The 12,783-nt window shown below is 40.6% G+C and overlaps 1 protein-coding gene across 1 annotated transcript; it reads right to left on the bottom strand.

Moving 5' to 3' along the window:
- Positions 1 to 4,947: 4,947 nt before the first annotated feature.
- MC2R (melanocortin 2 receptor) lies at positions 4,948 to 9,266 on the bottom strand. Its single transcript, XM_062633050.1, has one exon. The coding sequence runs from the start codon at positions 9,252 to 9,254 to the stop codon at positions 8,295 to 8,297; it is 960 nt and encodes a 319-aa protein (XP_062489034.1). The 5' UTR covers positions 9,255 to 9,266; the 3' UTR covers positions 4,948 to 8,294.
- Between the last annotated feature and the right edge of the window lie 3,517 nt (positions 9,267 to 12,783).

Genomic DNA, 12,783 nt, shown 5'->3' on the forward strand with positions numbered 1-12,783 from the left:
GGTTGGGATATCTAAGAAAGCTGGTGCAAGTTCACTAAACTAGTCTACTGCAAGCCATTTCCTTCACCTGTGGTTTGTCCATCCTTGCTGTCCTACTGCACCTGATCTCTGGACTAGAACTGTTAATGTTAATTTGTAGGATTAATTGATTGTGATGGGCTGACCACAACTGTCTGCCAGATGCCCATCCAGCTGCTCTCTCGCTATTCCTCCTCTACAGGACAGGGGAGACAATAAGGAAAAACCTTTTGAGTCAAAATACAGCCAAGTAGATTTCTCATCTGTTACTGCCACAGGCAAAACAGACTTGACCTGGGGAAAAGTCATTTATTACCAATTAAAACAGAGTGGGATGGTGAGAATCAAAGACAGAACTGAAAAGAATTTTCCCCTCCCATTCTTCCCAGGCTCAACTTAATTTTTCCCTTCATGACTCATCTATGTCCTCCTCAGTCCTGCAGCAGGATGGGGAATGGGAGTTTCCATCAGTCTGTAGCAGTTCCTCTCTGAGCTTCTTCCTCCTCATACTCTTTTTCTGCTCCAGCATGGGTGTTCCCCATGGGCTGCAGCTCTTCAGGCTAAACATGGCCTAGCATGGGCTCTCCACAGCTTGCAATTCCTTCTGGAAATAATCCACCTGCTCCAGCATGGGGTCCTTCACGGACTGCAGTGTGAATAGCTGCTCCAGCATAATCATCTCCAAAGGCTGCAGGGGAATACCTGCTTCACCATGGTTGTCTCCACAGGCTGCAGGGGAGTCTCTGCTCCAGTGCCTGTAGCATCTCCTCACCATCCTTCTTCTCCCACCTTGGCACTTGCAAGGCTGTTTCTCTCACATATTCCCCCACTCTCACAGCTGCTGCACAGCATTTTTACCCTTTCTTAAGCACATTTTCAGAGGCGCCACCGTCTCTCTGAGGGGCTCAGATGTGTCTGTGCTGGGTCCACTGGAGATGGTTGGAATGGGCTGTGCTTGGTATAGTATAGCCCCAGCCTCTCCTCCCAGAGGCCACCCCTGCAGCTGCCAGCACTGCCAGCACCTGGGCACTTGCACCCGATGTATCAATATTGAACAGAAAATGCAGTGCACAGAAAAAAGATCAATTATTAGTTGTTATTGTACATAGAAAACAAAAGTTTTGTTTTGGACATCTCTGCTCCTTTCACTCCTTTCTCAGCATTCCCTTTGTCTGACCCTGGATATTACTTTCTCCATTTCTGCTTCTCTCTCAGGTCTGCACACTTCTTTCCAGCAGCTTGAGTATGGCCTCTCCACCTGTTTCCTTCTCTGTTCTGTTTGCTTCCATGCTGTCCTACCCAATCCAAGAAATTACTTTTGTCTTCCCTGCCCCATTCCCTCCTAGTGTAACTGTGGCTTTTCTGGCAACATTTCCAGCCTGGGAGCTCAGGGACCCCTCTGCTCAATGACCCTTCTCATGCCCTCAATGCCCCTGAACTATGCAGACAAAGCCTTCAGTAAAGATCCCTATGTATAGAGAAAGTCTGAACAATCGATTTAGTTCATTTAACACCGTTATTTTAAAAAATCACTATACTTCAGCGACCCTTTTCCTTGGGTCTGTTCCCAGACTTCTAACAACCCCTAGTGCCAGCTCCCCAGCAACTCTGGTAGGAAATGCTGCCAATCTTAAGCCCTCATTAAGCACCCAGCTCTTGCTTGCTGCTTCTTTCATCTGCCTGCTCATCCAGGAGCCAGCAGCTGTCTTTTATCCAAATTCCCCCTTTTTTCAAGGGTCTGTTGTGATCTGAGAGCTAGCTAAGCACAGACAAGAGACCTGAGGCCTCCAAGAGTTCCTCTTGGCTTGCCCTCTGCCATGGACCACTCTGTGCTGGGCTTAAGCACTTTTTTCTCTCCTTCTGCTTCCTCATTGCACAGACTGGCAGTTAAGACAGATTTAGCTGTCATACTGAATGATATGATTACCCAAATTGGTTGGCTGTGGTTTCATTTCTCAAGTAAATGAAAATGGAAGACTATAAGACTGAAATGATACATCAGTGAATCAGACTCTGTAAATCATTCTTTAAAATTCAAGTGAAAGCTCAAACGCATATTTAGAATGGTGGGTAATATCAATTAGTTTTGAAAGAGAGTATCGGCTGGAGTCTCTGGGATTGGGAAGCTAGTTTTGAATTGGGAGACATCTACCCTAAACTTTCAATACCACCAAATACTGAGACCAAATTCAAATTGTGAGGAAGGAACAATTAGCCAGAATAACTTACATGTGATAGGATTTTAAATGACTAAAGATATTTCCTCCTGATTTTAGAGACTGTATTAAACTACCTGGTGTTATGCTGACACCAAGGCTTCCTGCAGAGCTTTATGCTCTCATGCTGTGCCGCAGGGACTCCTGTGTGGTTTCACACTCTGTGAAAGTGGCTCTTGACTGCCTGTATGTAAACAACAGCTTAATGTTGGGCACTGTGGGGCCAGTGGCCAGGGGGCTCTTCCAGAGTTCACCAGGGCAGAGCCTGGCAGTCAGGGCTCACCCCACCACCCCAGACAGGAGCAGGGCAGCCCCGGCCCTGAAGGAGGGCAGGGCAGGGCTGTAGGCATCTGGAGACTGACCCATGAACAGCATCACTGAAGCAGGGGCTGATGGTTCTGGGGGCTAAAATGGGGTTCTGGGCCATGAGCAGAGTCATGAGAACCTCTGGGATGGGTAGGGGCAGTCAGACATGGCAGCGTTTCATGGACATGACACTGAAACAAGTTGCTGATCCGTAATGAAGTGCAGCCTGTCTTTTTCTTCTGGAAACCTTTTTATACAGCAACACTGACAAAGGGGCTGTTTGGGTATCCACATAAATCATGCATCAGACTCATTGCAGCTGAATTGTCAATACAAGTGTCTGCCCAGGCTACATGCTCCATCTTTTTCCTCCTTATTCAGGTTGTCAGAGGGTGCGAAGTTGCTAGTGGACCTAACGTCTTGTTAGCAAATGTTTTTTTACTAGCTCTACCTTTATTCAGTTCATTCATACGATGTTCAGGTGTAACTGTTGAAGGACTGAAGTTGTACTAAATGTAATATGCTGCTGAAGCAATGGAATGTGGAGTAACAAACTCATCTCATGGTCTTAATGTAAAAAAAAAATATGGAAAACAATAAAGATTTTACTTAGGCATTTATAGAACCATAGAACCATAGAATAGTTAGGGTCAGAATGGACCTTAAGATCATCTAGCTCCAACCCCCCTGCCATGGGCAGGGACACCCCACACTAAACCACGCTATCCAAGGCTCTGTCCAACCTGGCCCTGAACACCAACAGGGATGGAGCATTCATAACTTCCCTGGGCAATCCATTCCAGTGCCTCACCACCCTTACAGTAAAGAACTTCTTCCTTGTATCCAATCTGAACTTCCCCTGTTTAAGTTTTAACCCATTACCCCTTGTCCTGTCACTGCAGTCCCTAATGAATATTTTCTCCCCAGTGTCCTTCATAGGCTCCCTTCAGATACTGGAAGGCTGCTATGAGGTCTCCACACAACCTTCTCTTCTCCAGGATGAACAGCCCCAACTTTCTCAGCCTATCTTCATACAGGAGGTGCTCCATTCCCCTGATCATCCTCATGGCCCTCCTCTGGGCTTGTTCCAACAGTTCCATGCCCTTTTTATGTTGAGGACACCAGAACTGCACACAATACTCTAAGTTAGTAATTCTGGATAACCCATACTCTGCTGGGTTATCCAGAATTGCTTGATAACTAATAGTCCCTTATTAGACTATCTGTGCCAGTTTAATAGTGTGATATTTGCGTTACAGCAGTAATTTAAAGGGACTTGCAGACACAGGAAAACTGCTGTCAAGAGGACATGAGAAGTTCTTTCTAAATGGTTACATTAATTTCTCCAGAATTGTATTGTAAGTCATCCTCTTTGAATTAGAAGCTCATATGAATCAGAAGCTTACAATGACATTGTGTCTTTTGTAAAAGTGACACTTCAAATAAAGCTGTATCAAAGTGCTATCAAATGATGAACGCGTAGTATCTTCATAGACGGCTATCTGCTGTAATTACCTTGAGAGAATTAAAAAGCAGACCCTGTGCCTACTCGGGGAAAAATTTTGTTTGAATAAATGTATCGTTTGAAGAGTTTAGTTCAAATGTGACTCAAAAATATTTTTTAAAGAAAATATTGGCTTGAAATATAGATGTTTAGTACTGAAGCAAAAGTACTGGAAGTGCCAAGCCTCCAATGCTAAACCAAGGCCAAAAGTCTTGCCAGGACCATAATTCATGTAAATAAGATTTTTCTCACATAAATAAACTCTAAGCTATTTTTACCTCGCAAATAAACTATGTGAGTCTTGCTATTTTGTGAACAGAATCAAACTGCTCTGCAAGTCTGTCCCTCACTGGTGTACTGACTGTTCCAGTGGAATTAATTCCCTTAGGTGATTTTATCAGATTTGTTCACTTTGTTCCTGAACATGAAGTTCTGTTCAAACTAACAGAAACAGGGGAGATTTTCTTCTTCAGTTTTGCAGCAAGTGACTAGGAAGTGTTTCGTTGCCACAGGCATGTGAAGTTCTGTGGGCCCTACCAAATGAGACATCAATTGTAGTGTTGCCTGTGAGTTCCACGAGACTGGATTTTCATTCCAGGCTTATTAGCTCCTGGTAGGATACAAAATGAACTTATTTCTCCCAAAACCAAGGTACAGTTCTGCCTCCTAACCACTTGTAATTTAAAGCTGGGCAGATGAAGGGAAGTCCCAAAATCTGAGAAAAGTATTCACTGTTATACATTAATATATCAGCGTAGAGTTTCAAAAGTTACTTCAGTAAAATACAGTGAAGGTTTCACAAATCATGGCTTAAAGAATCTCTCCAAAAAGCAACATAGGGAAATACATGGAGACATTAGTATGTGAAAGAGAAAAACATTTCCTTGGAGACTGCACAACTAGTAAAATGCAAGCCAAATTTATGGCCAATTAGGAGGTAGCCTCAAACCATATGTTCAGGTGTTGCTCAGGCATCATGACATGAACAAATGCTTTGGGATGTTGTTCTGAGTATATCTACAGGTAAGACCAGGTACAGGCGACAAAGAATACCTGGTAACATCAGGTGGGAACCAGTTCTGGACAGTGCTTGGATCTCATGGCAATCTGAGCCCCTATGTTGCTAACTGCAGAAAATGACATAGAATAACACCCGCCCAAAATTTGCTGTCTAAACGTTGACTTCTTTTTTCAATAAGCTACATGGAAAAAAAAAATCACAGTGGGCCATAACCTACATAACTAGGTCTGCTTCATATTTTGCAGGTAAATACCGTGGGGGAGGCTTGGGGATGGTGCTTGGAAAGACGGGACAGCCTGGGAAGTACTGTAGCATCTGGGCTACTAGAGGACAGTTTGGTCTTCCCTTGAAGTAGAGCCAAGAGGAAGGGGATCAAAAGTGTGCTTGTAGGATGAATTTTGTATCTTATCTTAGGTGCCTTTAGGGTCTTAGGTCGAGGGTGAGACTGAGGTAATAGAAAGGAGGGAATGAACCCAGCTGTTTGGTGAGAGTTTGTACTCCAGACAGGCAGTCTGAGGGCTCCTGGTGTAGGTCTGGGACTATGGCAGTAGAGTTCCAGCACTCCCAGCCATTTCTTGAGGCTGCAGCACATACAGGGCAGTGAGGAAACCCATCAGACAGGCTGGATGTCTGGGATGAGGGAGGGAATGGTGCCTTCTCCAATGCCCTTGCCTCTGGCCACTCTCTCCTTGGCATAGCCTGGGGGTCAGTTTTTGTGGCCAGGTAGGAGCCCAGGTCCAAAGCAAAGTACTGGAAGTGCAGGGGTGAGAGCTGGGCTCTGGGTCCTAGAGTCTGTGAGTGATTATTCCCGCTTCTCTATTCCCTGGGCCTGGGGATGCTGCGAGGAAGGCTGGCATCAAGTAGTTCCTGAGACTCTAATGTAGGTGAGGGTAGACAGACGAGAGCTGAATGTAGCCAGGTCCATGTCAACATTCTTCTTCCAAGGCAAGCCACGCTTGGCTCAGGACTACCCTGAGATATCACACTGGTGTGGTAGAAGAAAGCAGAAGCTGGTGGCCTCATCTGGGGCCTGCTGTAGCCATGGCCATGGCCACTCCCAGCCTGGGCTCTCACATTTGTCGCTTTCCCAGCCCTAACTGCCAGTGTCTCCACAAGACAAGGAGTCCTTTGCAAAAGACTTTATACAGGATTTCAGTGATATGTTTTACTGATGAATTTTGGATTTCGACATGACCCTTGCCTTGATTGTTCCTCTAAATGTACTTTTTTTTTAATGATTACTTCTTCATGTGTAGGCATTATGAAGTTAATTTTTTATTGTACGCATTTGTTGAAATTTAGATTTGAAGAGAACATGGAGATTTTGCATCTGTAGAGTTAGAGTGGACTTCCTTAAAAGTTGCAGTGACTGCTACCATGGTGGAGGCTACTTAGATCTCTTAACTGTGTCTGGTTTAGGGAAGCAGATGGAAAATAGAAATTTGAGGGAAGGCACATTCAGTACATATTTTCTGTGTTTCAGATTTAATATCAGGGCTGCCTAAATTACAATTTTCTGTCCATTATTTGTTATCATTTTGAACCTCATCAAATGTGTACGCAGGGTTTTATGGTACTGTAGGTCTTTTGTTTTGCCTTGTCTTTCATATTGTACGTTTTTTTCTTCCCTCCCTCCCCTAGGTCTAACTGTCATTTCTTGCTGTGCACCTTTACATTTGTTCTGCTTTTGATGGAAAGGAAAAACTTCTCATTAAAATAAAATATGTGATTACAGCTGAACTCCCTTCTGAACTCACATTTCATAGATAAAAATTCTTTGTAATAAATATATAGGTTTGAAAATTTTTCATCTCAGTATCTTTTTTCTCATTTAAGATATTTTCTTTGCTGAGTTTACAGAGGCTTTCTGGTTTATTGTCCCTTTCTTATAGTTTTATCTGTAAGCCTAAACCCACTTGAATATGTATGGGTGGGTCCATATTCCATATACCTTGAAATTCCTGTTTTCTTAGTGTTCCACGAAAGTAAATTCTTCTATTTATCTATAAATTCTGATAAATGTTATTTTTTCCTCTCCTTGTTCTAGCTATGCTTTGGCATTCTTAGTTTCATGGCTGTCTCTTTCTAAATATCGTTTCTCTGGCAGAGGTGAGTAACTCCACTGACTTATTGTGATGTTAATTTCTTGCCATATGCTCTGGACTGCTCCAGGATGTTTTGCTGTAGAAAACTCTTCTGCTTTGAAGCTTTGTGAGTTTTGTATTATTTTGACAGGGACAATTCAAAATTTTCTCGCTAGGATTTTGTAAATTACAAACTGCTTTGTAACGTCCTTCCATATTGGCTAGATGATTCCTTACCCAAGGTGTTTGACTTCCATGGGAGTATTTGAGCTTTGGCTCTGGTATTGTGGTTTTTGAATTCTTTGTTGTGGCATGTTAGAAAGTCATGACTGAGTCAAAGTCCTTTTACTGTCTGTGAAGCTTATTATTTTATTAAAGCAAACTGTCCCAGGGACTTCCAATCGGGACATGGCAAGCTCAGTAGTTCCATTTCGTAGTCCAGACCTGGCTTTGGGGTTTTAAAATTCAATATCTGTCTTTGCTGCCACAACAACTTTATGTTGGAAAAAAGTCTTCAGTCACTAAAAATAGACTTTAAACCAAAATATATTTATCTCTTTGACTTACACTCCAAAATTCTGTTTGAAACTTAAAGAACACTAATTGCATGATTTGTAAGGAGACTAGAAGTTAAAGAACAGTCATAAATTCACTTTTCCAGCATAATCCAGTTACAAGTCCGTATTTTCTAATTTATCATAGACTTTCACAGAAATGTGCAGTTTAGAAAAAATTTTCATTTCATTGTGGTTTAAACAACAGAATTTGAAAGTAGTATATGCCTTACATTAAAATAATTGATACAAAGTAAGTTGGCAGGAACTCGTCTCTGGGGTAATGCAATACTCAATGCAGAAGATTTATATTTGATTTTTTCTAAAATGACATAAGATAGTTGATAGAGTTATTTTTTTACTTGCATGAAAATTGTTGGCAGAATTAACTTAATCAGCAATAATTCTGGAGTTCTGGCTGGTAAAGATTTGTTTGCATACTTAGTTTTTATGCATTTTCAGTAGCCCTAAAATCACACAATGTATCCTGTAAGCATAGTATTACTTTGGGTATAATTGTTGGTATTTTTAAGTCTGATGTTACACAGCACTCCACAGGTATGCTTCTATAATCTTCACTTCTCATGGAGTTTACCAGTTCCAGTTTGACCTGGCACAGCAGAACATCTTCTTAAATGTACTCTGTAATTCTGGGCTTCGGAAGGCAAAAATCATGGGGTCGATGATCGCATTGCACATTATGAGTGTCCCATTCACATGGAAAATGGACATGTAGCAGGCACAGTAAGGGTTATGTGGGCAAAATCTTGCTAAGAGGATGTGAAGAACAAATGGGGCCCAGCAGCAAAGGAAAACTCCAAGAAAAATAGTCAGTGTAATTGCTCCTTTCATGTTAGTTCTCTGATGGACTGTGCTGGTCGGCAGTGAGGCGATCTTTTTAGCATGAGATCGAGCCAGCAGGAACATATGGACATAGAGACACAGTATAAAAAACATCATTAAAGGGAACAGGATGGTGAAGGGAATGACTGTTGCTGCTTCATAGGAGAAGAGGGCAATGGCAATGCTACTGCCAGCACAGAACGTCCAAATGATTGCCAAGATAACCAAGGCCCTTCTTAGTGTCATGATATTATGGTACCGCAAAGCATAGAATATAGTAATGTATCTGTCTGCTGCAATAGCTAGCAAGCTGAAAATTGACCCCAGTAAAGACAGAATGAACATGGAATCCATGGCATCATCCAGCTTTTTCTCAAAGTCCCCACGACGTGTCAGGTACCCCATTTTGCACAAGATGATAAAGATGTTCTCCAGAGTTTTGTACAAGCTACCTAACATATCTGAAATAGCTAAACTGCAAATGAAGAAGTACATGGGCAAGTGCAAGTTCTTATTTCTAACAACAGCAATAAGGACAAGAAGATTTTCTAGTATTCCTGCAGCAGCAACAGTGAAAAAAACTTCCTCTGGAACCACGATTGGGGTGCAGTCAGTGATATTTAAGGAGAAATCACTTCTGTTTTCAAGGGAAGGAATGCTTGTTTGCCCTGCATGTTTGATTAGGTTGGAAGGTCTCTCAGTGATCATTTCTTCTGGTTGTGGAAATCTTGTTCAGGCTTGGCTTTATTCTGAAGTTGACCTGTCAGTCAGAACATTTTTCTTTTGATGAAGGCTTTCTCCTTCATCTGGAGCAATTTTAAGACTTAACTGAAATGTTTGGAATTTCTCCTACAATAAAACATGTAGAAACATAAATATCAAGTATAAATTTACCACACAGATATAGCAAAAATAGACATTTGAAATATTACCTATTGCAATGGAATGCATGTATATCATCATCTGAGAGAGGCAAAGTTGTTTTGGATAAAATAAGAACTTCTCTGCTGTTTCACTGAGCCTTAAAGGAAAACAAAGTGTAAATTCTCTTTTAGCTTCAAAGCAGTTGTAAAAGATCTATGTGGTTTTCTTTACCAATGAGCAACTCACGTTTACTGAAACTGATCTGACAGACTTCAAGCGTTTGGCAATCTTTACCGGCCCAGCTGTTTGCTTTGAGAAAGTCTGGCATTTCTCACAAGATTTGCAGTATTATTAGACACAAATAAGACCAATGCCAACATAAACTGTTGTCCAGAACAGTAACATGTTTACCACTGCAATGTTGATGGTGAAATGAAATGCCCTCAATTTAGATGTGAACATTTGTAAATATTGATGTTTTTAGAGGCATGTTAGATGAAGTAAGATGCTTTCGTTTCATTTAAATTGAAACTGTCTTTGGATTTGATGAACACATTTCTAATGCAGATTAAGATTCAATGTATGATCTTTTCTTGGCTGTTTTACAACTGCCTAAATAACCAAATGTTTATTTCAGCACCAAGATGATGTTTTCCTTTCTCCACAATGATCCTGATCTAAACTACATTATAGCATACAGAAGTCTTTCAAAGGATTAGGCTTTTTAAGATTTTTATTAATGTATAAATAGATTTGATATTAATTTAGCTTGGATATCACCCATAAACAGTAAGACCCACTTTCTCTTGTCGTATTTATAGCCCCACTTGTGAAACACAGATGCTGTTGCTATTTGGGAAGTCCCTGTTTTTAAAGGACTGATATGTTCTCTCTCTATTTTTAAGTTTAAAACAGCTTTGTTTGACACTTTCACACCAAGAAGTCTCGAAATTCCTTCGAGCGTTTGTTCATAGTCATGCCTGCCAAACATCATGATCCACTCTGTTACTGTTTCAAAGGGAGATTTCAAAAGTTCTAATTATTTTGTACACAAATAATGCTCTCTGCAAGTGTCAATAGCTACCTGTTGTTGTGACAGCTGAACTTCTTCTTGAATGTGATTGGCCTTCATGCAGATGAATGTGTTTGTTTGGCCACTTTTCAACAGAAAACAAGTTTCTGACCTGGGTTTGCTAATGTTACCTGTTGAGACTGTCAGTAAGGTGCTACTTGTGGTGGAGAATGCTGAGACTTGGGCAAGCAGCCATCTTGAATTCAACTGAAACAAGTTCACTTAAGAGAAAGCATTCAAAGAGTGCCCATGCTTATCTGAAAATGAAGGCTGTGTAGTGGAATAAATGAACCATATTGAACTGCAACAAGCATGGACATTCCCAGAGACAATTAGATCAACATCTGTTGGCATGTGAAAGAAAATTACTAGCAAGAATAAGAAACTCAGCACTGTCTTCTAATGATACGCTTTTCCTATTCTCACCTGGACCTGCTGTCACGGTTTTATGATTTCTAATTCAGCAATCTGTTTAACAACTTAATTTTCACTCTTAATAGAAAGTCAACATTGACACTTCAGACAAAGCCTCATTTCAATGGGATTTAAGCACGACAATCATTTGGCAAAAATGCATTTAAGTCACTACTCTTTCCGAACTGTTTTTCAATAATGCTTCTTTGCTGATAGTCACATTGCCGAACTAATCTGCTGACAAACATGAGCGTTCCTTCACTGAAAAATTACACTATTATGAGTGGCATGATATATTACATCTGCTGCTTATAACTTTACAGTAACTTCATATTAAGTACAGCATTTTGTTAGAGCAGAGAACCTATAAGGGCTTTTGTTCATTTACAGTACACTAAATAGTTACATTGTATGACTTATTGCTGTTTTCAAAAAATTAACAAAAAGCCAGAAAAAGACATTCTTGTTTCAGAGATTCTAATTCCAGCATATATACATAGCTATTGCATACTATATTATTAAGGTTCCATCAAGGATCCTCCATTCTCTCTTTTTCTGGTGCTTCAGTGTGTTGCATAGTCATATTTCTGTCTTAGAGCTCCAAGACAGAAATATCTGTGTATTCAATGTTGTACGCAAGTAGTAAATCCAGTGCTTGAGCTACACAACATACATTATATCATACATCTCCAGTAAGTTCCACATTTACAGGTTTCTTTCACTGCTACAAGTCCACCAGGTAGTGTGCATGGAGTAGTTTAACACCTCTAAGCAGTGTACGACAGTGAGAGCGCACATAGGATGTAAAACCTTTGTGAACATGATAAATGACCTCAGTGTGTCCTAAAAACTAATGGAAAAGAAGACATCTTGCAGCTTGGATGAATATTTCCACTGGCTATAGAAATTAAAGCCAAGGTAATTTCATACAAAGCTATAGGTAATCATCAGGTGGAAAGAGGTTTACCCTCCTGTGCTGTGTGCACTACCAGAGACAGCTTGGATGCAACAGATTTCCCATTCTTCCCAGTTTGCTTCATCACTGTATTGTCCAGATAAAGAGTTCAAGCCACTCACCCGCAGTACTCTGAAATACTTCAGATTTATCTTTTGCAGTTATCTGCAAAACCAACCCTTCACAGCTAGTGTTCACATGTCAGAACTGTTAAAAATCCAACAATTTAAGAATAAAAGAAATTGCCTCATATTAATTCCTGGCAATGGCTGAACTAAATGGATTGTACTTTTCTTGAGGTCATTCACAGTCTAACAATAAGTTTGCCTGACTGTAGCAAGAAATGTAAAACAGTCAAAAAGGAATAAATAACAAAAAGGACCTTTACATTTGAAACACATTTACAAATGTAGCTGTTTCACAAAAATTACAAAAACCTCAACTCATTCTTTTTCCTGTCTAAATTAGGTCCTGGAGGGAGAAATCAACAGCTCGATAACATTAGATGTTCGGAAACATTATTTATCTAGAAAGAGGCAGTTTCCTGAGCTAGTATAATGGGCAATGAGCTGATGGCAATACTGAAGTTACTAAAAATGCATACATTTGCAATATTATCAGCAATTTCTATCTGATTTGTAGTTATCTAAAACAAGAAAAAGCAGGAAACTGGGTGACTGGAAGCCAGCACCAGAAACTATACTGACGATATCGTACAAACTCAGAAAACAACTATAATTCAGATTACCTGTAAACTGTGTTCCTTCAGCATGATTATGTTTCAGGTCTTTACAACACCGACACTTGCAAAGCATATTTTCATTGGTATATATTACACAGCTAAAAACCAGCCCCAGTACTTCAGCTTGTGACAAAGCTAAGAATGTCTCTGTGGGTGCCAGGAGCACCATAGAGGATTAGCTTTGGACAAA

This window comes from Pezoporus occidentalis, unplaced genomic scaffold (genome assembly GCF_034315485.1).
Source record: "Pezoporus occidentalis ecotype Australia unplaced genomic scaffold, CSIRO_AGI_Poc_V1 ctg4, whole genome shotgun sequence".
NCBI classification, from domain to species: Eukaryota; Metazoa; Chordata; class Aves; order Psittaciformes; family Psittacidae; genus Pezoporus; species Pezoporus occidentalis.

Excerpts from the sequence above, each read along its gene's own strand:
- MC2R (XM_062633050.1), bottom strand. The coding sequence starts at position 9,254 with ATGATCACTGAGAGACCTTCCAACCTAATCAAACATGCAGGGCAAACA.